Source organism: Cephus cinctus, unplaced genomic scaffold, assembly GCF_000341935.2.
Source record: "Cephus cinctus unplaced genomic scaffold, Ccin1 Ccin1_scaffold0123, whole genome shotgun sequence".
In the NCBI taxonomy this organism is placed as follows: Eukaryota; Metazoa; Arthropoda; class Insecta; order Hymenoptera; family Cephidae; genus Cephus; species Cephus cinctus.
The window spans coordinates 1174661-1202006 of record NW_014332857.1 but is presented as its reverse complement, the minus strand read 5'-3'; the positions used below and the strand labels follow the sequence as shown (position 1 = coordinate 1202006).

The window sequence follows — 27346 nt, the reverse complement described above, 5'->3', positions numbered from 1 at the left end:
CGCCATCTCCCACTCCAAGAGTCCTGCCGCGACGAATTTGCGCGCATACAATTTTGGGCACCTTCCAGTAATTTCTAAATATGCTTGGCCTGAATTTCCGATTTCTGAGTGTTAATATTTTACTTTATTGATTTAATTAATTATTTTATCGTTACAAACACTTAATTTATTAATATTTCAATTTGAATGTAATTTATTTTCGATATTCTACAATTTCAATTCAAATTTGATCTACTCCGTATATTCTGCGAAATTTTTATTTAGCTTCAATTTTATATTTTGAATAAATTTTGAAAGTAAATCAAGATCCAATAATATTTAGTAAAAATTGAGGTGCTACACGGGTGTTAAGTTGGCACTTTCTTAAAAATGTCTTAAAAATATTTCAACAATAAGCTTTTTCAATAATTCTTGAGAAGTTCTATATTTCCCGGTCTCGTTCTAAGAGTTGCTTTGGGAACCAGCGGTGAGTAGCGGAGAACCTCTGCCCGCCAAGCTATGCGTTCGTGTTCACGTTTAGCTCGACTACGACGGGATTTGCATTGTCGACGGAGGCGATGATCACAAAATCCTACTTCCAGACTCGCCGCTACGATTTAGCGGCATGCTTTTGGTATCGCCTAAAACCGGAGCGTTGTGCATCTCCCCACTCATCTCTGTCTGCGATTACAGTGCCACTGTAAACCATTTTCATTCGTTCATGGCTTTAACGGTTAAAGGGGTTCTGGATCTATTGGAGTCTCCTTGGTGACTGGAATAAAAACATATTTAATAGAAATCGACAATTTGAAACTCTCATCATGTCATTGTGTTCAAGTTATAAGCCTAATTATTTCTCAATCGATGATATTTTAGCTACAGAGGAGCGCCTGTCTTGTAAAGTGTTACAAAAAGTGCCAAGACTCGGTGAGTCCGCGTACATTTAACCCCCCGATTGTGTTGTCAAATTTGATTTACCATTACAATCTGAATTATAAATATTTTTATGTTGTATTATAAAAATATATGAAACCAATTGTATTGTACGTTTGACGAAACCTCTGAATTGTGAGTACAGGTTTTATGGACCACTCATCAGAATCTAAAGATTTAAAACCAGGTACGAAGCTAGAACTTTCTTTTTGGCTAGCATATTCAATGAATAAATCAAAAGATCCTATAGCCAGTATTGATATACCAAAATATTATAAAGAAAGTTACAGGTATGCAACAATACTTACAATTCCTAACAAGAGGAAGTTTAATATTGCACCATACATTATGAATATTGTATGCTTTTTTAGAGAAATTTTAAATGCTGATGCTTGCGCTATTGAATTAAGTAAGTGGAACACTTATTTTTATGAGTTTGGATTACACGTAGCCAAGTTTGATCATCCGGACTGTGAAAAGTTACCAGAATTGTTGCTTAAAGTAAGGATTTATAATACTTTGCCATCAGTACATGCAATTTGGAGAAATGTACCTTGTGCTTTATAACTTTTATATTACTTATATTATTACAGACATTTAAATCGCGATTCAGACTCGTTATGGACTGGGCACAAAATCAAGATACAAATCCTATGATTGCCTCTCAGTTGCCTATGCTAGAGAGAACAATCTTCTTATCTGGTAGAAAATCAAAGGAGCAACTTGTATATTGGTTTAAGATAGGTGGTGGTGGTATTAAAACAACAGAGTTGATAGCAAATCATAAGAAACGTAAGCGTTCTACATTTATCGAAAATGAGCGCTAGATATCACTATATCATAAAAATGATCTCTTGGATAAATGAAAAACTCCTAGAGATGCTCAAAGTGATTGTAAATTTTCTATGTAAGTAAAATATTCTTTAGGGTGTAATAAGGAGCGAACTGACACAGTGCAAGCCAGTCTTCAAAAACTTATACAATCATACAAAGTGTACAAATATTTACAATATTTCATGCATTTAAATTTTCTACTTCAATAAGAACATCCTGTTCTAGCTATGTTATACTATTGTATAAACATTTTATCAATTAATGTACTCTAGTAACTAACGTACGATTATACAAAACTAAGTATTTTCAATAGTAATACAATATTTAAATCACTTCAAAAATATTAGAAAACATTTTCTCATTTGAAGAATCAGCTGCAAGTAAACAATTTTCCTCCTCTTTCCTTATTATTTATCTACATTACATTGCTATGCAGTATTCACATTACAAAATTATTTTAAACTTAGGCACTAGGTGTCCAAAAAGTTAATTAATAATCAGTAGAAGAATCTACTATTCAGAAACAATAGTTTTCCCTGATATTCAAAACCCCATCGCATTTTCAAACACCTTGACAATTCAAACAATCAATGTGAAAACAATATCCAATCCTAGATGAAACATAAAGACAAACAACAAACTATAACTCAGCTCTATCTGTTATCACAATAGTCAAACGTGGAATAAGTAACACGACTGTAATTACTCAGGAATAAAGAAAGGAAATTATACCGACATCAAAGTCAAATAATTATAAACAATAAAATTCCCGAGCGAGAAGTAAATATTAAATCACATATCCCTTTATTTAAAATTACAAACGGCTGTTATAATTATTAAATAACCAATAATAAACGTCGCATTTGCGTATCCATAACGAAACCAATACGTATAAGAGAACTATCAACAGTATTTAAAAAAAAAAGAAAAACAAATCAAATAACAGACAACGATAACGTCTACAGTTCACAACCCATGATTGAATAACGTTAAGGATAACCTATTGATACGCAAAAATGGCATAGCTGATTTATCAAATTGATAGATACGTATTCTCTATTATATTATCAATGACTTTCCCTGCCTCATGACACCTTTACGTATACATATACACATACAGGAGCGTCACTAAATTATAAATAATTTTTATAGAAAAATACAAAATTTGTTCGCTATCATCGAATGAGCCTTATACTGTGATAACATGTGAGCCATAACTCTACATTCTGTATATACTGTACGCACTATACAGCTTGTAATTTTGAATTATACAAACCTGAAAACAAAAAATTATAATTCACTCCTGTATTTCAAAAAATTATATTTCTGGCGCGCATTTCATCATCCTTATATTTCTCCATATGATTTATCTACAATAATAACAACAAAAACAACAACAACAACAATAACCATCTTTCCTCAGTGGCACTTGAGAGCCGGTAACTTTACTAAATAATATGAGGAAGGATGTAAATTCATAGAGAAGAAGAAGTAGGCTAAATTAAATGCATTTTTTTCCGTAAGGGATGCGCGTCCAGCATTGGCACTTTACAAGGATAAAGTTTTTGATTAAAAGTTATAACGTGAATTATATGAAATCGATTACGTGACACATGAGTTTGATTGATAATATTTTTCAAGTAACCTTTGCAATTAATTCATATTCTTTATATAAAGTTCTCATTAAGAGATAACGTTCTAACATGATTCACGATACAGTATTCGCAATATTAAACCTTACAAATGGTTCAGTAAAATAAGAAGATCAATGACCTCGATTAAATAAATTTTTCAAAGAGCATTAATCTTATCCGCAATTCAATTTCATCCCAGTATATCGTCCCAGTATATCCTTCTGCTAATCGTGAAATATGCTTGTTTCGATTAACTTTTTTCTTTTTCTTTACTCTACTATTGCTTGTTATCCGGCCCTACGATTTTTACGTTAATTGTAAGGACAGCTTTCGTTAAGACTTATTGCTACTATTATTAATATTAGTATACAAGTCGCACGTACTATCCGTTTCATACTGTATAACAATATGCGTAATCTTCCTGCATTGACATCCGTATGAAAAAGATACGTGTATTGCAAAATATGAAACCCAAAGTACGTAAACGACACACCACTTGTCACGGTGTCACTAAAGTAAATTGCATTGCAATGGCGTACATTTTCAAAAAACGTGCTATACCCGCTGGAGCTTACGTCTTTTGCTGGCAAATCGAGACTATTCACAATATAAAAAGGATACGATTAAATATCGCACGATTTTTGGAATGCTATGATAACTTCTAAGAAAATATACAAATTTAATATTTGCACATGCGCGCATCTTGGTGCGTGTTTTCTCCTATCCATGTATACACCACGTATGCATGTACGTGTGAAATACGTTAACACTAAAATCTGCATATCGTCGACTCAAAGTCACAGGCACAATCGTTGAGTAATCAATAAGTGATTTTTATTTTTTAAAAAATATAACTTTTTGTATTTTCAATATTACAAACGATCGTGGATTCGCATTGCATCAAGTAAAAAATTTTGTGACGTTGAGAACACGATGATGTTATTTCTTCTTTTTTTTTTTAATATATACCTCCTTTGATTTACGACTGAGGCACAATAACATTTTGTTTCCTTTTTTTTTCTACTTATTATATCTATTAAACCAATCGCTTTCGACTAACTATTGTCATTATAGTTGCATTGTTTAGAAATATCCGCTTTCATATCAATTACTTATGTTTGCTTCTAAGGGCGATTTTGAGCGAAGATCGTTAAGCAGATCAGACTTGTACTAACGTAATATCGTCGCGGAAATATAATATCTGTCGGACAGTCCTCCCTTGATTGGTATTAAACTAACTTGATTGGTATTACGATAGTTGTTATTGCTTATTGGAACAAAGACGAATGACTGAAATATTCGACGATAACGTTAAAAATGGTTGACTTAAATCAACTCATACATTTTGATTTGATATTCGCGACTCAAGTCGCGTACTTATTAAGCGCGCAAACGTTAAATTGAGCAATATTTCTTGTTTTGAGCACCATCGTCGTGAGTGCGACCTGCTCCACGTCTTTTTTACACACCACGTCTCTCAAACGAATCCAATAGATTCTCGTAACCCTGTTGCAAAGTCCTCAGTTTTTTATTCTCAAGGCTAGCCCTAATACTAGTGATGCTTGTCCCGGAAAATTCAGGAGCCAAAAAATGTACTGGCCGCATAGTCAAGTGAAATGAAATCTACGTTATTGGACGTACGGACAGATACGAATTGGCAATTACAGAGTTCCATGAAATACGAAGATCTTCGTAAATATCCGACACTAAACGTACCCCGAGGATCTTTCTTTTTCGTGTTCCCCGTGTTCCCGTGTCAAGATCCCATAGAATTTCAGAAAAATTCCCAAAAAATCGAGACTTTCGGCCGATCAACCAATTCAGCAACTCAATTCACCTGAGGAAATCCGAAATTCCCCGTCTAGTCAGAAGGTCGGTTCAGGTTCCAAGCTGGGCTCCTGCTTAAATAATCTAAAACCCGCGACCGTCGTGGTGTCTTCTTGGGTGTTTATAGGTGTGAGATCTCTCATGATCATCACCGGACTACCAGCAGCTAGCATATGATCCTGGGGACTTAAGGTACCAGCATTAGCCGGTGTCAGAGGACTGCTGGGACTTCCGTTACTACTGACGTAACTACCGGGCGCATTGGGAGCCGGTACAGGCGACGTGGATCCGTTAACTTCTGCAGTAGCACCACCCAGGAGCATCTCCTGGAGCAAGTTGTCAATATGGGCGACGCCGAAGAGTCTTGCAAATTGAATCTGCTCAATCATCTGCCAAGAGATGGACTGCAGGGCTGGTAACGTTAGAAGAATTTCGCCAAAGCGTCCGCGACTGTCGTACTGCCTGTCGCTTATGTAATCTTCAAGATTTATCTGGATTTGGTAACGCAGCTGCTTGATCCTCCCCGGTTCGCTCAGTCCTTTCGCATCTATTGTTCAAATATTAAATATCAATAATCTCTACACATATGATTGCATACAGTTGCATAAGAATACATACTCGGATCAAAGAACACGATGGCTTTGAGACAGGCGAATTCCGTGTCGTCAATCTGGATCTCGTTCAGGGGTTTCACCAGCTCGTCCATTACCCTGACACCGACGCTACTGATGTCCAGGTCTTGACTGCGTCCTTCTGTGGGTAATGATATCACTGATAACCACGGTTATACCGTTCACTTAAAATTTTATGACTGAGTCCGGCAGCCTGGAAATCTCAAATTTATCCTCGACCGGATTTCAGATCATGCAGGTTTTGCATCAGCCACATAGAAAACACATAGTCCGGACTCAGTCAACTAGCTACTCCCCAATATATCGTGCAGGAATAATCCAGTGGTTTAGTTTCGAGATTAAAGAAAAAATATATATTATAAGATGCTTTTACTATTCATATTTCTTTACTCTAAAAGATTACGAATAATGTGGCAGTAAACATTTTGTAAATCTTCGACGGCCAATTGAAAGCACAATAACATCCCGTATGATTAATGACTCTAGTGACGTTGCGTCATCACCGATAAAAATTCTCTCTGAACAATAGGATACAACTTGGCGATCAGACCAATTTATACAATTTTTAAATGACCTTTTGTAACGCATCACAACAATATTATGCAATTCGATAGTATCTTACGATTGTTTTTTTCCTCTCGATACTAAACAATACCTTTTGAGTGGATAAGTATATGAATTCCTATATGTATGTACATATGCGTGTATATATGTATATTATAGACTGTCCGGATTGTTTACATAATGTATTACGCACATACGCATATAAATTTCTAATAAGATTCCTCGAAATGCATTTATTACTGGTACACACGCGTCATTTTCATTAATATTTTTTTTCAAGTTAGACCTATGACTATCAATTTTATGAAGAACTGAATTAATTGTATGTTAATTCAAATTAAAATTTATACCCTCAACCCGAACGAAATAACAAATGAGTTCATTGCACGGGCTTCACGGTAAAAAGATAAATGTCTTCCAGACGAGTGATATAATCCCCCCCCAAAGAAAGGAAAAACTAAATCTATACAATTTTTCAGAAATTACAAAATACTCGACTTGTGTAATAATCGTATATCTGTGTATGTATATCAAAGACAGTGGGCGCTGTTCCTAATACCAATCATTTCACCAGTCATAGGGAGAACAGCACAAAACTATACACGTCTCTATCGTGCAGTCATGCATTCTTAACCTTTGACCCATTAAAAGTATTAAAAAAAATAAAGAAATCCCCCATCAGTACCCGTGGACGCAGCAGCCAATTCCCAAAGATATGCACGTTAACCAAGCAATGTCAATTGTTTGAAAACTGATCGATAACCAATTTCGAAGCAATCCCTAACCAAGATAACCGCGACAGAGATGCAATGTATATTTTTAATGGAGTTTACAATTGATAATTAAACACACAATGCTCCAATATATGCCGGACACTTTTACTGTACTAATGTTTAAAATTGAACCCGTCATTACGAATTCACAAGCCAGTACACTAGCGAGCAATAATGGCCTCCTTCATTCTAGTTCAATAACATTAATTAATACTAGCACTTTGGAGTACATTTCTCCTGCCATCTGTACAGCAACGAACTCGGTGCTCCAGGAGGTCAGCACAATCTACGTACCAGGACAGGTTTTTGTGATGATACAATTGTTTCCAAGCAGAAGAACGTCCTTAAGGTGCATACTGCGTCTCGCCACGCCAAGAAGAAGGTGCTCGCCAGCGTGCGCCCTCAAAAGAGCTACCTGATCGTCCAGGGTGAGTTCACCAAACGCCGGAATATATTTGGCCCACTCGACCAAGATGAGTAACTGCTGCTTCATACTGTCGCACACGTCGTTGATGCTAGCGATTTGCTTGGTGCTAAGGTCGACCTCGTTACCCGGACTGCGCAACTGTTAAAATCGTATAAGATATCAGTACTTCATTAGATTCTAATTTTTTTCTTTTCAAGAACATGAATCTTCATTCTCCAAAAATTTTACGTCACGAAATCGTTATTAATACTACGTCCCGTGGTTACCCTTCGATTGAATTACAAAGTCTTGAGAAGAGATTCTATGGAAAAAACTTAAACTCAGTTTATTTCATGAATTACGTGTGCTTACGTTTACCAGCCCATACGCACAGTGCCTAATGATTTTAACGGATTAATATTCACGTTAATGAATTATTAAACTGACCTCTAAGGCCGCGCCGACCTTTCTACTGAGCATTTCTGCCTGAAGCAACGAAACCACTGAAAGTCCACCTCCATTGTTCCCTTGCTCCTCGTAACTTGGTCTTCTGCAGCTTATCCGGTCCCTCTCGTTCTGCACAGCTGCAAAAGGACATGATCGAATAACGTAAGCATCGATTTATACATTGCACTCGATTGGCTGATAGTGCTTGATCGATTATTAAATAATTTAAAAAATAAACCCACCTTCCTTCTTCATACCAGCCTTGAAGCATTTTCGTAGTCTGCAGTATCTGCACTGATTGCGTTTATCCTTGTCGACTACGCAATTTCTGCTAAACCTGACAACAAGAAATGTTAATTCAATCAATCCCCATTAACTGACACAAGATTCATGATTAAAAACCAAACAGTCGGATCTGTATTTTTTTTTACTAAATTCCCCACCCACAATCTACACGGAGATCGACTGCAATCTCTCAAAAAGTATTCTTGTCGTTACGACAGCATTAAACAATTACTAATTCCCACCTGCAGGTATAAAGATGATTCTTCCTAACCGATCGTCGAAAGAAGCCTTTGCAGCCGTCGCAGGAAGCTGCGCCATAGTGTTTCCCAGTGGCACGATCACCGCAAATTGCACAGTGCTGCGACAACACTCCAGCGACACCGGTAGCCGGTAAACCAAGAACAGAACCGCCGGCACCGCCTCCGCCCATACTAAGATCAGCATCTGTAATGATCAAGAGAAAATTTTATTTATATTAATTCAATGACTTACCTACATTATAGAAAAACGAGATACCCTCTCACTCGATGGCAATAAATCATTTTACTATAAGAAAGATTTGATCTATGAAGATCTGTATGAAGATCACACATACACATGTGATAAACAGCTTATTTTTACATATAATCTTGGCTAGCAGACAATCATCTAAATGATCCTAGATACCTATCGCTATGAAACGACCATAGGAGCTCAAGTGGATCTTCCCAGGCTCGAAGACTTTATCGCCGAGTGACTTATATATGAAGATATAAATATCGATATATATTTGTGATATAGGCCCTGGGTCATTTCTCGGGATAAGTCTTTTTTTTAATCATTTCTTGTTGCCAAGGTACAAGTCATAGGGTCCCGATAACGTTATCTTGAAAAAGAGACTATATATATATACACACACACAAACATGTATAGATATGTACCAACTCACATGCACGTTCATCCTATCATCTATTCCACCAGTTAGGTGAAGATAGCGTGTTCTCGCATAGACTTTTTCCAAGACTAGTCAGATTTCAAGTTACGCAACCAGTTGCATTTAGCTGATTTATTAATATACCACTGCGCATATATGTATGTATATATATACACATAATAATTTCCTTGGAAATTAATATTTGGCATGCACGTGATGTATAAATCCACTATACATAAAAAAAAGTATGAAAACAAATTATTTTGAATAATCATGCGTGCTTTTTGACATTACATTGCGGGTAATGAGGTAGGTCAGACATATTGACACTACTATGATTTCAGAATCAGGAAATTATTGGTTTGCCTTAGCGAAGAACTTAAAGAAAAAGTTACCTCGTCCAGACAAACTGCAGCAAGAAAGTACAAATGTTTTATAATTACCCCTTTTTTCAGGTCGGGACAAACAGGATAATTATTTTTAAAAAATATTAAATTTTGGAAAAAAAGACGAATATTGAGTGTGTTAATGTCGTACGCATTTTTTGGAGATTCCAAAACATTCACAAATATGAGAACCATGACACACCAACCTATTTCGAGATATCCCAAAGGGTTATCAGTACTGACACGAAATTTATAATGGTAACAAAAAAAAAGTATTCAGCTTTACTCAAGATGCATTTTCATTTCCTGTTGACGCATTATCATTATTATCAACAGTCCCGAGTAACACTTTTAACACACGTATGGCACTTTGAAAACAGTGCTTCACAGTATTCACAAGTGTATGAGCAATAAATCCAAAGAGTCCATGAAATTTCATTAACTTATTAACAAATAGTCGACAGTCTATAATCAATGGTGGATTGAGAATTTCTTCGCGTTTAATCTGTGTCCGAAGGATTAGCCTTGATTAAAAAAAAAAAAGAAAAACCAGAGGATCGTACGAAGATAGTAGGTGTACTATCGTTCGTAACTTATTAACAAATAGTCGACAGTCTATAATCAATGGTGGATTGAGAATTTCTTCGCGTTTAATCTGTGTCCGAAGGATTAGCCTTGATTAAAAAAAAAAAAGAAAAACCAGAGGATCGTACGAAGATAGTAGGTGTACTATCGTTCGTATTAATATATATATATATATATATATATATATATATATATATATATATATGTATATGTGTAAATGCTTAAGAAGCAACTCCAGCCGTGACGTATCGCTTATTTGGACTTTGTATCTCAACAATAACATTACACGACATTAAACGTTACTTCTCACAGTATATCACTTTATTACGGTATTGTGAGAATTTCCAAGCAACCCAGACAAGACCTACCGCAATTGATGTCAAAGTCTATAAAGTCCACGAGACTTTACGTTCTTTATTCTTTCATCGCGCGCGAACCTACATTTTAATCTACCGTGCATCTATTTGTATATATCTTTATATTCATATACCTAATAATATATATATATATATATAAATAGATATGACGCAAGTTCTTCGACGTTTCGATCCACGTTAGCTGTATAAGCGTAATGTCCACCGAATACGTCAGAATATTATTATTCCGCGCATGAGACATGAGCGAGGGCAATGAACAGATAGTAGTAGATTTAGCTGAATTTCCCGGCATTTTGTAAAAGGTGAATTTAAATTTCCCGCCAAAGCCAAGCGCCGCTAACGTAGATATTCGCATTAAAATCATTGATTACATTCACACGGCGGTTTTAAACCGATTAATTTAGTACTAGTCTGAAAGAATTGATCAATCCCAAATATTCCTTAGAAGTAGAAATATCGGTGATTTGTCATATTCTTTAGATCAGTGCTAACTAAACCGGTTTAACGCTGTCGTATAAACGTAGTCGGTATCGACCGTCGATCGCATAATAATGTCTGAAAGTAGTTTCAATAAAATATATCTGCAATCATACCTCGAAGTTACGTCGTTAATTGGTTCCCCGATAAACTACGTTGGTCAAAACGACGTAAGTCAAGCGCGCGTTGACACGAAGTGTTAGAGACAGGCAAAAACAAAAGTACGTTCGAAAATGCACCAGTACTGTGAGCATTGATTGCGTCTCAATTACGTGCAGATAAATAGGAGTGCGACGATAAGTATACCGGCAGAGAACTTCTGAACTTACCCTGAACTACGTGATCCATCGTAAATCGAGACGACATAAGTCTGGGAATCATTATATGTATATATATGAATATGTACATTTCCGTATATTCCTAGAAAGATTATAATAGAAAAAATAATGGTTAGACGGGACTACATAACCCGTCATTGCGTCACCCGCGGTTTTGCGTGTCATCGAGCGTCAGCAAAATTGTTCGAATTCTCGCAAATCTTTGAAACACGAGTTCCAGTAAACAGTTATACAGGACATCGATCGATTGTTTTCTTCTGTGTAAAAACGAAACGGAGGCCGCGCTGTGCTTTTCGTAGCACGTCTTAATTTGATGACAAACCATTAAGTGGTCTTAACGACGTGGTCGAGTAAGTTCGTACGAAAGTAGCCAATAAGCATTTTAAGGTTATGAGCGACCGACGGAAGCCGGATAAAAAATATATTTAGAAGTTATCTTTAAGATGCTCGGATACAACATCTGTGCCCGTTAGACGAGTCATGAACGACTTTTGGAGGTTATGTGTTGTCTGGAAACTGAGCGATCAACAATATCAGAATAAAAATAGGGTTATTTGTGTCCATTCGTTTGCTGTTATTTTCCTTCGGCGTGAACGAGTGAATATAGATTATCTAGTTCGTTAGTTTATCACTTGTCATATAATATACAGAACGTAGTGGTACACGAGGATATTTTATTATCGAACAATTTATAAGTGCATGCAAATTCACCATGACTTGAGGCACAGTGTGTTAGTCAGAGTCAAGGCCCACTGAGAGACTTCACTATTATTTTTCTTTATTTTCACAAGCGACGTCGGCATGCCGACTATTACAAAACCAGTGACTTGACTTCAGTGGTTGTTACACAACTTCGAATGCTCACGAAGCTCAGTGTTTATAGACGTACATAAGTGATTTTAGCCAGAGGGCCAAGTATAGCCTCGTCCCTACTATACATATAGCAAGTACGTCTATCTCTTTTTGTTCGTCAAGGACCTGGGCGAGATTTTACGTCGACCATGAAGAAGATATCCTTATTACCATTATTGTTACTATCCGGATAATTCAAGGACAGCCACCTGTCATTTTTCGGCTTCATACGCAGGCACCGTCCCCGAAACAAGTTTCCGTATAGTGTCAAGAATAATAAAAAAAAACCAAAAAACAAAAAAGCATAGCTCAAAATTGAAGTCAATACGTTAAGTAAGGCGTAAAGTTAAAGTGGAATACAAGATTTCGCAGAAATCTGTGTCAACCGGTAGTACAGACACTTCACGTAGGTATAGCTGTTGGTTTTTTTTTTCTTTCTACACAAACATAAAAAACCGACAGGATCGGTGTTATTGGTCGTCGGGTATGATTTTGAAAAAAGTAATGTTGGTTCCATCGACAGATATTCGCTTCAACGGTCTACAAAAGGTAATCAAAGACTTAATTCTCTTAATTAAATATTTGCTTCGCCACCCGCGAGACGATAATTTGGCCGATCCAGTATTTTTTTTCTCAGTGGGACTTCGTGTCTTTCAGATAATAAGAAGGTGAAAGGTCGAGGACTCTATAGCTTATATCCTGCATGCATTTGCCGATCGCACATTGCAGCGTAGAACTTACAGTGTTGCTCTATAAAAGAAAAGAATAAAAAGACATTCATTTTTTTTTCACCTTCCCTCTCTCTCTCTCTCTCTCTCTCTCTCCCTTTGCAGCTTCACTGCTCGCATATATTAGCACATTTTCATAATTAACGACCAACCTGCCATTTCCAGTAAAGACTGCCTTTACCTATATGCCAATAATGGCGCAATGGTTACCTTAAGACGTCCTCAACTAATTAGCTTCCGATTTGTCCTCGATAGATCCCTCTACTTCTAAACTCATTACAGACAGCAGAAAATGGAAGTTTCAATACCATTTTTCCGCAGTCACGCTTTCCCGTGTTTAACTCAGATTTCGAACAAAAAAAAAGACGATTCTGTAAGGTATAATTAAATACGAGAAATGAACTACGAGATACTGAGCAATGAAAGAGATTTACATACTTGATGAGACTTCTTCAACTATTCCACACGAGTCAAGTGTCAATTTGTAGGTTGTGCGTTATTTATACCTGTTCTCGTAGACGCATAAATTTTCATGAATGACATTGACGCTCTGTACGCGCAAACGTAAACGCTATGGCAGCCATTCTATTTGCATTATGTGTTAGCGGAGTATTAACATAATCAAATAGTTTCGAATACGTAGAGCGCGTAATTACAGACCGTTCCTAGAAACCCTACGGTACGTGGCTAAAAACAAGGAGAAAAAACATCTTCGAATATACATACGCGTCTGAAGCAAATACTCAAATTATAAAAATTAAAGTAATTCCCGTACTGATTTAATTTTATGTAGGGAATTATAATGAATAAGAATGTACCTCGAGCAATTCGTGCACCATTCCGCCATATTTGCCGCCTTCGACTATACGCACTTAATGAGTATATTTAACGAACCCAGAGTGACATTAATCCGACGATAAATAGCGTGTTCATCGGTCATATAAAATACAGAGGAAGAACGTCGCGTCGCAACACCACGAGTATAAGTGTAGCCGTTATGTTGTTTTCCGTCCAAGACGAGGTCCGCGTACACAGGGAAAAGTTAGGAGATATTAATGACACTGGGGAAAAAAAAAAGAAAGAGAAAAAAGGAGGAGTTCAAGAGAGCGGAGACTAGAGAGTAGGAAAACGATTGTAAAGGATAGAAAATAGAAAACAGTCCAACAAAACTGTCAGGATTTACTTAATGATTACTCGTGTGCGATTGTCTCTGATCGGCGACGATGACGAATAATGACTAAATATGTCGAGACGCCGGTTAATGGCGGCAATCGGTTGTAGATGTTGACTAATAAGCAGAACTTGGTGTTTAAAACGGGCCTTTACTGCGCATGCGCGCCATCCGACATATCTGCGCGTATTTACGACGACGCTCGGGCATTTCCGTCATTCGTCGTTGGCCGCGTTCACCAACGTCAACATTGCGCTTTAATATATTGGCATCATATCGAATTAGATCCTATGACAAAAAAAGAAACGACAAAAAGAAACAAAAACGTACCTGCCAGACCCATCCTTTTCTCTGGATATATCTCCGAAAGAGGTTATGAAGTCACGACAAAGAAAGCTATCGGCTTGAGAGAAATGCGTAGAACTACTTGCGACAGTCTTGATAAAACACGATGATAAATAGTGGTGATGATGATAATTATGTTGACACCGTTAACATTGAGATACACTTGATTCTACGTTAACCCAATGAAAAACCTCTTGTAACCTATATACGTACGTAATTAAATACGAACTGCCTAAGTAATTCCAACCCTGTCACCCTCCGACAATCTTCCCGTTGTTTGTTTCGGCAAGAGTCGCGTGACTCGTGTAGCGACGATGCGAGGTCAATGGCGATTTTAGAAACTCTATATTATGCAAAAGCCACGGAAATAACTTTTATTCGGGGACGCGGGTTATTCATGGCTTCGATACACTCGACTCCTTCCACGATTTTCTATGCTTCTTCGATGTCCCAGTGTACGTATGACTTCGTTTACTTGTTTGTATGCTTTCGTCTTGTTCGAACGCCCTGCTATCTATATCTCCTCAATTACTTTTCAGCCTTAATAACAATCACGCAACTCGATTTGTAGAATCCGGCTTTCTCACGGCGAAAAGAAATCTCATATTAACGACCTTCACCAGACCCCACGACGGCCCGGTGACAACTGAGAAACAGCTGTAAACGCACACACGTTTTGCCACAGAATGAAACTCGCTTGCTGATAGTGGGGACCTGGCAATCTAAAGTTTCAGAGGATACGCTTTGAGCACGTACATACATATAGACAGACATGTATCATTATAATATATACTCGTACGTCTACCATATAATAACGTACGCCACCATTATAAGTCTATCACACTGTTAAAGGAAAACTTCAGTCACCTGTAATACATTCTTTTTTCAATTACAGGAGCGATACTGTACGTCGAAATTTCATGGTTAACGATGAAAACTACATTTGAATTTCACTCAGAAGAACAGTGACCCGGTTCGTGATTTTTCTTAGGTAATGTCTAACATTTACTATATACTCTTCTGAGTCTGTGGATTATTGATCTGTATTGAGAATATTCATGATTTAGGTATGACTTTATAGCGACTAATAATGACGCAACGTGTTCTATTGAATAAATACTTCTGATCTATAATAGGTTTTTCCGTGCCATCAGGGATAAATTCTAATCTAGAGAAACGTAACATGATAAGAGAGACGGTTAAGTGGGTCGGCCATTCAGATTCCATTATCTTGCGAAGAAGAGACATTTTTTAATTATATCTGCTACTTCGTTACCTAATATCACTGTTTCACTGAATCTCAGGCTTATAATGTCTACGGGTGACATGATCTTACCTAGGAATATTAAGGATGACTGCAGACTCTAGCTAAGTATTATTGAAAGAATTTTTCTAATTGACACTTTTTTAATTCACTGTAATAATGGTATTCATCAAACGATAAAGTATCATTAAACCACAAGGACACAAATAAGCGGCTAATGTTCTTAATCGCTAGGGGTTGTTATTTTATATAATAAAAAAAAATTACGCCAGTCAGCATTGTCATTCTCATTAGGTAATACGTATAAATGCAATGTTTTCTTTTTTACATGATTGTGAAGAATTTTAAACGATCGATGACAGAGTGTGACGACAGGGAAGATGCTGTATGTTAAAAACAAACTTAACATTACGCAAATAAGATCTACGACTTTTCAAAGGCGAGTCAGATGCTGTCAGAAATGTTTGTACTGTTTTGCAATACCGGATCCTTGTATCTGACCGAAATTTTTGAGCGACTTTAAATAAAGAAAAAGCTGGAGCAGAAATAGTAGCTGGACCAAAGTCAAAGTGTCCTAATACAATTCGCAGCAGAAAGTGAAAGATGTTGAAAATAAATTAAAAAATCAAATAAATCACTATGCTCGAAGGTAATATCCTTCCATTAACGAGATACCAATTTTATAGAAACAAATAACATATCATCATCGGTGGCCTAATAAGTACTTTATAAATTACAATTGTTACAGACACTCCATCATCCCGGAAGTGCAAGTCTTCTCGTTCTTATCTGTTACCAGCAGTCGTAAACACTTCTAGAGAATAGAATTTTTCGAAGCTCCCGCCGCCACTAGCCTCTACGTGCTTACCAATCCATAAAGTCCATGATCTATGAAGTTAACTGAACGAGATCAAAGCAGCCAGTAAATACATATACGAAATGACACGTGCAAGAGATGGAATGATGATTTTACGAGAAAAGACAAAAGTTAATTCTGCTTTCGTTGGAAACAAGGAAAATCGAAGTTTGCAAATGTGCACAAGTTCGATGTGTAACAAAGCAGCGCAGTCGGATAATGAGTCAGTTTAGCGATAAACAGCACAGCACCCATTCTGTTGTTCCTGCTGACTACTGCTGACGGACAATGAGACATAAGGCTAATGATTCACATAGCGTTCGTATATCATTGACGGCGACGGCGACGCCAAGTTGCGTGGTCAGAGTGTTCCTACCGGACGTTAGACGTCCTTTAATGAGTGGAGGCTATACGAATCAGGATGACGCGGATCCTCGTGGCAAACTCAACGTCCATTTGACATCCTGACGAGGATTTCACAATAATTCTTTTAAATCACTGCACAGCTTATCAAATCCAACATTACTAGGTATGGCAGATTTTACAGCTTCGATACTTGGAAACTCGGTATTATAGTCATAAACACGTGTTTCCATATGCTGAACTTTCCTGACCTCAACTCTGCAAGCAAACTAACCTAAGAAAACGTGCGTGACTTCGCAACGAGTTTCTTGTCTACCTAATTTTTTTTCTCTCTTCTTTTCTCTCCTCTTTTTTTGCCTCCGCCAATATTATTCCGGACATTTACCGGGGACAAACATGTAAGATGGCAGTCTGTAATCGTCGTTACGTATTTCATGGCTGGGCCTTCTTCATTTTCTTAATAGGAGGATCCCTTATCGTTCAGATGCATTTGAAAACCTTGTTTATGTCATCCGACAACTACTTGGAGATAACTTGTCCGATTAGGAATGCTCTAGTTTTCAAAGCTTTTGTGAATAATCTAGTGTTAATATATACGTAATTTTCTTTTCTAAAGTTACATTTGATGAGGATGACATTACGAAATTTTTAAAAATTATCCAATTTCTTCTTAAAATTTTCTAATTGGCATTGTGCTTCGAATAAGTAATCGTGGTTTAAGATAAAATGCGTCACAAGTCCAAGGCGGATATTGCGATAAGTTTCATTACAAAATTTATATTCCTACGTCTTAATCAATTACTTGATTATACTTGTCTTCCACAACAGATGAAATATTGTAGCTCCGGAATGTCCTGTCAACACGAAAATTGTAATCTTTAAGTCACCGATAAATATACTGCTACCGATAACTTGGACCGCGAGAAAAATATCGGCGTCGACTTTACTTAAGGCAGTTGGCTGTTACTATGCGTTTATCTATTACGGTATCGAATCAGATTGAGAAGATTAGACGCTTAAAAAGTACGTAATTTCAAATTCGCATTCGAAAATGCATACTTATAATATAGCCGATACGATTTACTCGGTCATTCCAGAAAAATTTTAATGCACTTCCGGTTGTCTTGTGAACATTAAGCAGTTTCCATGCACGTGACAAATATGCTGCGTCACGTTAAGTATACATCTGTGCAATTAGTTCACGGAAATTGACTTCTTCGACCTTGACTTATGTTAGTAGCCAGGATAAGTATAGAGGTATAGGTATCTACTGGTATAAGTATAGTGCATTTAATACACCACGTATGAAAAACGTGCATGCAAATAATGCAATGCATTAAAATATTTGCAAAAACCTAAGGTAATAAACTATTTAAATCTTAACTATAAAGATTATTTACGTCGTTAAGTTTCTTTTTTGCCAAAGTGCAAGGCAAGTATTAAAAGAAATGACCATTAGGAAATTTAAAGACTCTAACGTGTTTCCTTACTGTATAAGAATTCTTTAATTAACAAATTAATGAAACTATTCAAACATACACAGAGACTATTCCATAACAATAGGAAGGCTCTAGTGATAAACCAGTAATAACATAAAGAGAAAGTATAAACAGTAAAAGAAAGCCTTCAATCTATAAGATCGAGAAAAAAAGATAATATGATAACAAATATAAGACTCACCCAATATAGTGAAGAACTGATCGTCGAAACGCATTGTCGAAAAAGGATCAGAGGATGTTTCAGTAATATGCATTAGGAACACCCAAGTACGATTGGAAATATTTTAAAATTCGATCCGCACTCATAAACTGTCAGTCGTTGCCAAGATTGGCAAGCACTAATTACGACTGTTACCGTGAAACGATTAAATAAATTCAGCGGAGTGAATCTCGTAAACTTCGACAGAACCGAAAACGAAGTAAATAAAATAGCCAGGTTTTCAAAAATAGTCTTGCGTGGAATGATTGGCCAGGATGACCAACGATCCACGTTAACTCTGTCGATACTGCTCGACACTAAACCAACCGCCTTCAGGAGTTTCAGTTTTGAAAGATGGAAAAGTAGTGGGAGTTTAAACTGATAATCTAATCGCCTCGCTACTCTGTAAGTCTCTAAGCTTCTTTACGATATATATATACACGATAAGTGCGCGTCGCTGTGACCAACCAGTGGAGAAGAAGCTTGAGGACGAGAAGGAGACCTTAGAGAATAAGCAAGTTGACAACTCCATAAGAATTAAAATGAAGATGAGAAAGACCATAGGACACTTAATGATCCTGGCCTAAACCACTGTCTTTCTATTATGTCTACGTAGCGTTTGTTTCTTGCGAGTATACCTATACGAATATATTGTGTATTGTATTAACTTTTTTAAAACTCTTTACAATGCACTTCTTTGCTACAAGGTTTTCTTATGTAATCAAATAGCAGGAACAATTTGTATCTGCCTTTCGTATAAGAAACATGGTTCACTTTTGATTTTCCCAACGGTCGAACAGTGCTGCTATCTGTAAACTAGACTTTTCACTAGATTCCGTTGCAACCGCCAAGTGTCATGGCAACGTGATGTCAACAGTCAACAGATGTTTAGTGACTCATTAATGTAGGAAAATAGAAATAGTTTGTACCAACGGCTGACTATAGAAGGAGAAAACATACGTGAGACTTACCTTCCTAATTTTTAGGTTATATGACATGTCTGTAAATGTACATGTTGTCGTCCACAGGTTGCCAGTGTATTTTCGTATCTCGACTTGATTAAAGATCGATTCTGAATCTCTTTCCGTTAACATGCTTGACTACCTCACCCGGACAGAAATAGAATTCTATGAAGCAAGAATTGTGTGCCAACGATTTAAAAAAATTCGAGAAGCTCTCGTTTCTCATCTGGAACTCTCTAAAGGACGAGTATCTGAGTATGTCTGAAAACACATATGTATGTTTGATTCTTTTAATCCGTTCCTACGACTTTGTGACATCGTCGCGATTAGGAAAAGTTGAGCGTGGCAACGTGAAAAATATATTAATATCCGTATCGTGATTGTAATGGCTTGTTTTATTGTTTCTTACATCTTCTCAAATCCTTAACGTCAAGACGAATTCCAATCGTTCTCGTAATTTATCTTTGCTACAGAGTTCAGGAATTAGGTACGAGAAAACGTAGTGGATGCAACATGACAAATGAAACGTACAACGATATGTCAAGGTCGACCAAGTTTGAAAGAATATTCGTGTATCGTTGACTTCACATAGGTGTAGATCGAAACAAAACAAAGACATGAAAACAGCTAATTGATTTGTGCTCTGTTAGGTAAGGTGAACTGGTTGTTAAGTTACTTACCTCTATGTCAGCGAAATTAAATTGACGAATTAATTTAGAAAAGAAACAGAACAACGATGCTTCGAAATTATAGGTATAAAGATATTGAATCCAATTCAATAAGAAAATAGCTGCGCTTAGAATGACGAATAATAACGAGCAACCTCACGAATAATTAATTATTGCCAATTAATTTGCAAAAGTTTAATGTGGGTCGCAGTAAACCGGCTTTTTATAACAAATCGATAATATATAATGATATATGCATTCAGAGTATAGATATAGATATACATGAATACGCAGCAAGGACATTCGGTTATGACTGCTATTTTATATTTATAATTTTTCAACATTGTCTATGAGCTTTGCGTTTCGTCCTTCTGCTGGCTCTGTATACTTGTCTTTCAGGTTGAATGGCAACCGTAATACCTATTGTTACTGGCCTCTCATTTTCCTAAGTTAGCATAGTACGATAAGGTACAGTAACTATGTTTGTTGGCTTAACTAGCTCGAAAATTAGCATTGAAATTCCGTCATATATCATGTTCACTACGTGAATGGACATTCTTATCGTACACGCATCCTTGCAATTTTATCGTGAATTTCTAATGTACAAGCACTGCTAATAAGATTCGAACGAGAAAAAGAAGATGGAAATAATTTTAACTACACACGTGGTAATACTAATTTTTTTAATTGGTAAGATCTTGTCAGATCATTAACACATACTTTTATCAACTTATCAGCACAATCGCTTAGATATATTAATACGTTAAGATCAGCTTGAAAAATAATCTATGATGATTCTCCATATCAGATTTAATCTCTGTTTTTAACGTGATACATAGATTTTTCTTTACTGCCATCTGTGTATGTATAAAATCTACTAATACTCTTTAAGAGATGAGTGGCAATTCGAAAAACAAGTCTTCGCTTGACTAGCGTTTTTTCACGAGGAAGAATGTTAATTTTGCAAAAGTTCGTTTTCAAGTTTTACTATGAATAGAGGAAATCGAAATGGCAAAATAACAAGTTCTTTTTCGTAAATACCGTTTCGAAATTATTTAATCACTTTAGAACGACACATTGCAATATCAGAAATCAGTAATCGAGGGAATAAATATAGAGTGACTTTGAGTATCCTTTGCCAAAGTCTATAATAAATGAAGCGAGCAACCAGAACGGAAGTTCCCATTGATTACATCATCGCACACGTGATGAAAGTGGATAGAAGAGATTTCACAAGAAAGCAATAATTCACTTTAGCGAAATCCTTATAAAGCTAATACACATCTTCCATCAAACGGTGATACCTATCAATATCAATAAAAGCATCAAGATATATACGAAAGTCCAAAGTCTAATAAAATATTTAACAATTTTTACTGCCCATTGTATACCGCGCGTACATACAGCTTTTACATCCATATCTAAAAAGTCGTGTATATATATTAGACAATGTTCAAACGCTATAGTTCAGGACCACATAGAACTTCATCATTTTGCATATCACTCTATATCTGATCAATTACATAACCCTTTTAACTTTTCTATTTTAGCATCACATTCGTCATGCACTATCAGTCGAATTAATATTAGAAGCAATGACTGTCGCACAAAATCCACAATAAAATTGATAGATCAAAATAGAAATAGTAAAGATACACAAATAATCGTTGTATCAACCAGTAACAATGTTCGTTGCACTGTTTCAAATTTATATGATGAAAAATTATTCCAGCCTCCATGAGCAATACCACGCCAAAACAAAATAAGATAATTTTACGTTAACCGAAGCAAAGTAATAATAAAAATAAAAATTCATAAATAACCCCTCTCTTCTCCCCCCGCCATCAAAATTTCAAACATCGCTATCTAAACAGCCTCCAATAATGATCTAACCGATTCTCGTGTCCTCGTACATCGCCAAGTGTCTTTCAATCCGGGACAATCCGGGATGCTCGAGAGGGGTTATCATCTGACCTCTTCTGAGCATCTACTTGTAAGTTTATTATAACTTATATACAGCGGCAATTCAACCTCTACGCAGATGCATCCTTCGATTTGTCATGCGGATAGAACGTGTACGGCATGAAATTTTCTGACATTTTATTACGCCAAACACAGAAAAACAAAAGTGATTCATTAAATTTTATTTTTTTTTTCGAAAAAAAAAAATATTTTCAGGTTATCAATAAAACGTATCACGTGAACCGTACCTGCACTAGGCTGCACTTTCCCATTTACATGAAAGAAAAACCACCAGGCATCATTATACATATATATGGCAGGCATATATACACTACGCATTCACATATGTTTACGGAGTACGTAGATAATAAACCCGGAGTCATGGTAAACAGTGAGGAGTCTCTTTCGACGATGAATCCTTATCAAAGGACGTGGAAAAGGCCGCTAAGATTTCTGCCTAAGGAGGCCACGTGCAGTGAATGATTACAACGATGATCGTGCCAGTATCTTAAAGATCGTTAATCACGTTAAACGAGACGCATTGGAGGTTATGTCGATCCATATGAAACGAGTAAATGAAACTTTACGACATTATCGTTACCACAGCTACTTCTGCCTAGTAAGAAAATTTTCCCTCACGGTTCGCTGCATCTTGGCACGAATTGAAATTGCAAGTGGCAATATGCAATTGAGACCTCGCGTGTTACTGGAGCGTGGAACACGGAGCGCGGAACGACGAAGTTGGCTGTGACATGTCGGATTGTCTTTTCTTATTGTAATCCGTAATATCTCGTTATAATCATTCAGACGTACTTTACGTGAGTCTTGAACAAGAGGATTCTTCAACATTGGAAGTACACGTTGTCAAGATAAAATTAATCCTCGCAGATTATGATATACTACTGCGTCAACATCACGTTCGTTTGTCTTGTTCTTTTCTTTCTTCACGTTGGCTACACGTGCGCACGCGTGTCTAGTGATTTTTTTACACGGGATTCTTTGGCGGTTTGTTTGAATTTCCGAACTTTCCCTTCTTAAGATTCTTGGAATATATTACCATTTGCTCATTGGTAGGTTAGAAGTTCCGTGTACTGCAATCGCATAATTTTAAGCGTGGTTATGAAAATGATATTTTTGTTTTATTAGAAAATGACGCAGCTCTTTGGAATTATGGCTTTTAATGTGTTACGTTATGTCACTTTGTTTGATACAAACAAATGCATAAGCGTTAGCGTGTTATACTCCTGGTTCGTTATACACGGAAATTGAGATATGGGATCCCTGGACACTTTCCAGGATCATGTAAGTCTTGCTTTATGCCTAAGGCATAATTAAAATAAATCTATACGCAATTTTCTATTATTATCGGTGATGTAATGTATCTATAATATAGTTAGGTACCAGTCTATACGCGTTTCGCATTTTTATTTCGCGTCGCGCGGTTAATTGGTTGACAAACATTTGTCTTGCAAATGGCAGCCGTCACGAACTTACAAAGTGGCTGAATTACCCGGTTGCACGAACAAAACGCGTTTTACTCTTGAAAACCATTTGGACGTCGCGACGCGCGTCCGAATGCGTGTAACCATTCGTCAATGGCGTCTGGTCTATTTTACTTATGAAAAGTAACGTGAGATACAGGATGCATACTGTGAATATTATAATAATGACAGCCGGACAAAAAGGTGCGTAACTGATTGATCGCAGACAATCGGTCACTGGAAACGTGTTCCCCTCGAATTCGTTATAAATGGAAATAATAATCGTAATAAAGATGAAATTGTAAAAGAAAATTTTTGAAATACGCATCATTCTCAAGGAAACTCTTTTTATATCAATTAAATACATTGGATTATCGATGGATACCATTTTTTAAAACTTTTGAAAAGCTGCTCAGCCGTTAACCTATAAACACTACGAGTATCAAGCTTAACGATTTATTCCAATAAGAATCAAATAGCTGTATCTAATGAACACCACTAGTTTATGTACTTGTGACTCCAGTATTAGTCCAGTTTCGTAATTTCGTGCTCGGAATTTATTTTCTGTATAGAAGCACACTTCTCGTCATTCCGGTCGGTGCAAGTTGATTCGTGCCCAACTCTCGTTTTGGAAATATTGACTAACAACTGACGTGTTCGAAACGTTGATTTGCTTTGGATCTATTGTCTACAAGGCTTCGTCACGATATTAGATAATTGATTTTAGTTGACTGTCGCATGAGTATTCACATGACAATGCTATCAGGAATACGAAACAATGTATCTACGAGCGTCACACGTATCGACTGATGAAGAAATTTTGGATTATTTTTTGAACAAACAAAAAAGGGACAGTTCAAATACGACTACGAATAATAATAATTGGTAAAACAATCATTGATTATGTATACAAATTAGACATGTATTATACGGCGGAACGTCACTTCTTATGGTAACTGCGCAATGACATTCTGCCATTTTGAATGTATGTGAACGGGGCTTCCCTGGGTTATCCAGCAGTGTCTCTTCTACCTGAAATTCGTTCCGCGTCGATTTTTACGGCAGATCCAAGTGAAAACTCCGTGCTTGTATCAGTTGCATAACTTACATTAATATCTAAAATATTCTCATAGTTTCGACTTTATACAATCGAGTCTACAGGACTATCGACCAAACAAAATTATATAGTGAATTCAAGCGAGCGACTATTGATACTCGAGAAACTATTAATTGAAAGAAAAAAAAAAGATTTTGCAACTTAAGTCAAATATTCTTTTATTTATTTATGAAATTCTTCGCCCGTAAAGTCCACTTTCCTCAATGAGTTTTTGATTCATAATTGACTCTCATCACATACTCCAGCATTATTATTAATCGAACCAACTGAGATCCGAGTGGAATCAATCGAATATTTCCACTAAATTAATATTGACCGTGCCAAATAAAAGGAATAATAAAAACAGGTTGTTTGGGATGATAAAAAAAAAGCAGCATGTTCGCTCGCGAATAATTTAATTTGTTAACAATGGCAGGATATGACTGATAGTGCGATTTCAGGAAAATTATATTCATTCTTCAGGGCGATATATATTTTATATATCACATATAGAGAGAGGAAGAGAGAAAGAGTATTATCGTTTAATTTGTTGTAGGGATATAACTTTCTTTAGGTTAGACTTACCTTCTATAGATGGAGAATGAATTAACATTCGGTTATGTCCTCCAAGGGCAGTCAGACTTTCTTTTACTGACACCAGTTCCTGAATATCGTGACCGTCCATTCTGAGGTCGCCACTGTCATGACCTTTTGATCAGGAATAGCTGAAAATATGAAGAATCATTAATTAAGGCATACGAGTATCTGTTCGTTGTTGAAATCTACTACATATTACACACTCTTTACACTATACTCTTAATATTGCATACGCGCAAAAATGATTTTTTACATATTTTTTTAAAGATTTATTCATCTTTATTTTTGTATTGGGCTATCCGAGTCAAAATTATTTTAAAATGTCATTCAGATTCGACCAATCGCATGAAAAATTTTAATACGTGGCACTCTTGCCATATTACTAATTTGCCTCCTGATTTAATCAGCGGACATGTTTTCTTTAGTTAAAAATAACCTCCAGTTAACTTTTTGTGACAAATGCTATACTAATTTGTTGGTGCAGATAAACTTAATCGATCGATCATTGATTTGAGAAGCGTCAAGATTTTGAGTTATAACGGGTTCAAAATTCAGGTAATTAGATATCACAAAAGTGACTCATCATTATGTAAGGATGATCGATCTATATTGTGCTAACGTTGAAGAATTCTTAAAATTTTAATCAGTATGAATTTCTATATTTACAAATATGACCATATGCAAATCTTTATTGAATATTAATCGAATCGAATAAACAAAATTAAATATAAACATATTCGACTTAACCGTGAAAATACAGTTAATGCACAAATTCGCAAACGACAGAGGTCAGGGTCAAATCTTTCGTTTAACGAGAATGCAAACTATTGATTATCGTAAAGTCATTGAACCCTGACAACCCAAAGACATAACATTCGTTTGAATATTGCATGCTTACCAGAACATTCAGTTTATGCAGTTTAATAGATAAAAAGTAAAAATAATCTCATTCGAGTAGTTTTCCAAATTTTGACAAAAATATTTTCCTCAACATTGCCAATGACTATCGCTGCGTTAACTAATTTATCTTTATATAATCTTTATCAATATTACACTTTCCAAGTTTTACACCAAACATTCAATTCACGTGATTCCTTGCTTTGAAATTTACAAAAATAGCAACAAACTGACTTCAATCTTGTCTCATCAGTCATCAAATTCCCGATTGACAGGGGCATTCAACCATAACGATATCTACGCATATAAGAGGAAAAGTTCCTGCACTTTTGCATGTGGAAAGTGCGTGATAATTCCAGTATCTTGCCGTATAAGCGCTACGTAGGATCTGCTTTCCATGATAAGTATAAAACAGCCATATTCCATAAGACAAACATTTCCCAATTACATCTTCCGCCATAGTCATTTAAATTGATCAAAAATCATTTAGCAATCGGTATCCACAAAAAGAAATAAACGCAATTTTGAAAAATACCCTAATAAATATTTATAAAGTCTCGACAATCAAAATTTACCATGTATTAAATAACGTCATAGTCAAGGGATGGTCCGACCGGAAGTCATCCAACAAACCGGAACTCAAAAGATCAACGTCCCCTCTAGTCGACTGACTATAACAATCATTTCTAATCCTTCACACAGCTGATGTCCAGATGGCGCAAGTGTATGTATCACAAAGTTTACGTCGCTTATGTTTACACAGTATAACCGGCACTCTTATGTCTTTATGTACTTTCTGCTTTGGTACCCCTGGTAGTGCTAGTAGCAACTGATACCAACTAGTCTGCAGTGCTATTATCGTGATGCATCTGTACCTCGACGCACTTTTTCATCGATTTCAGTCAATGACAATACTTGAAAATCTCTCAAGTACCGCACAACAATAATATTTGACAGTCCTGGATATCAACCAAATATACGACAGTCGCGCTTAAAGTCCTCACTCGAGGAAAGCG

General features: G+C 36.4%; 2 protein-coding genes and 1 long non-coding RNA gene across 17 annotated transcripts; 2 read left to right on the top strand and 1 right to left on the bottom strand.

The window, feature by feature from the left end:
• Nucleotides 1–616: 616 nt before the first annotated feature.
• LOC107275006 (DNA replication complex GINS protein PSF3) lies at nt 617–2483 on the top strand. The gene is made up of 4 exons (XM_015754701.2): nt 617–906; nt 1058–1202; nt 1284–1413; nt 1506–2483. Exons 1-4 carry the CDS (start codon nt 801–803, stop codon nt 1737–1739), a joined length of 615 nt encoding a protein of 204 aa, XP_015610187.1. The 5' UTR covers nt 617–800; the 3' UTR covers nt 1740–2483.
• Nucleotides 2484–2527: 44 nt separating this feature from the next.
• LOC107275002 (hepatocyte nuclear factor 4-gamma) lies at nt 2528–27346 on the bottom strand. Of its 10 annotated transcripts, none has more exons than XM_015754691.2 (8): nt 26906–27346; nt 25422–25561; nt 8557–8758; nt 8272–8366; nt 8030–8166; nt 7471–7741; nt 5826–5960; nt 2528–5754 (listed from the first exon to the last, which is right to left on the bottom strand). In XM_015754691.2, exons 2-8 carry the CDS (start codon nt 25519–25521, stop codon nt 5246–5248), a joined length of 1449 nt encoding a protein of 482 aa, XP_015610177.1. In that variant the 5' UTR covers nt 25522–25561; nt 26906–27346; the 3' UTR covers nt 2528–5245. The 10 variants fall into 10 exon arrangements, with proteins under 10 accessions (XP_015610177.1, XP_015610176.1, XP_024935497.1 ...); XM_015754690.1 differs by having other exon boundaries at nt 2534–5754; nt 5826–5978; XM_025079729.1 differs by having other exon boundaries at nt 2534–5754; nt 5826–5978; nt 8048–8166.
• LOC107275007 lies at nt 15142–18352 on the top strand. 6 transcript variants are annotated; one of them, XR_003058099.1, is made up of 4 exons: nt 15162–15302; nt 15382–15477; nt 16091–16399; nt 16499–18352. It is a non-coding gene; the product is annotated as an uncharacterized LOC107275007 (long non-coding RNA). The 6 variants fall into 6 exon arrangements; XR_001539587.2 differs by having other exon boundaries at nt 15623–16399; XR_001539588.2 differs by having other exon boundaries at nt 15382–15553; nt 15623–16399.

Bases quoted from the DNA above. Each gene is read 5' to 3' on its own strand.
- LOC107275006 (XM_015754701.2), top strand. From the start codon at position 801: ATGTCATTGTGTTCAAGTTATAAGCCTAATTATTTCTCAATCGATGAT. The intron at 1,203-1,283 runs GTATGCAACAAT...ATGCTTTTTTAG, and splicing joins TATTATAAAGAAAGTTACAG to AGAAATTTTAAATGCTGATG. The intron at 1,414-1,505 runs GTAAGGATTTAT...ATATTATTACAG, and splicing joins TACCAGAATTGTTGCTTAAA to ACATTTAAATCGCGATTCAG.
- LOC107275002 (XM_015754690.1), bottom strand. From the start codon at position 25,521: ATGGACGGTCACGATATTCAGGAACTGGTGTCAGTAAAAGAAAGTCTG. The intron at 8,367-8,556 runs GTGGGAATTAGT...TCTTGTTGTCAG, and splicing joins AATCATCTTTATACCTGCAG to GTTTAGCAGAAATTGCGTAG. The intron at 8,167-8,271 runs GTGGGTTTATTT...GTCCTTTTGCAG, and splicing joins GGCTGGTATGAAGAAGGAAG to CTGTGCAGAACGAGAGGGAC.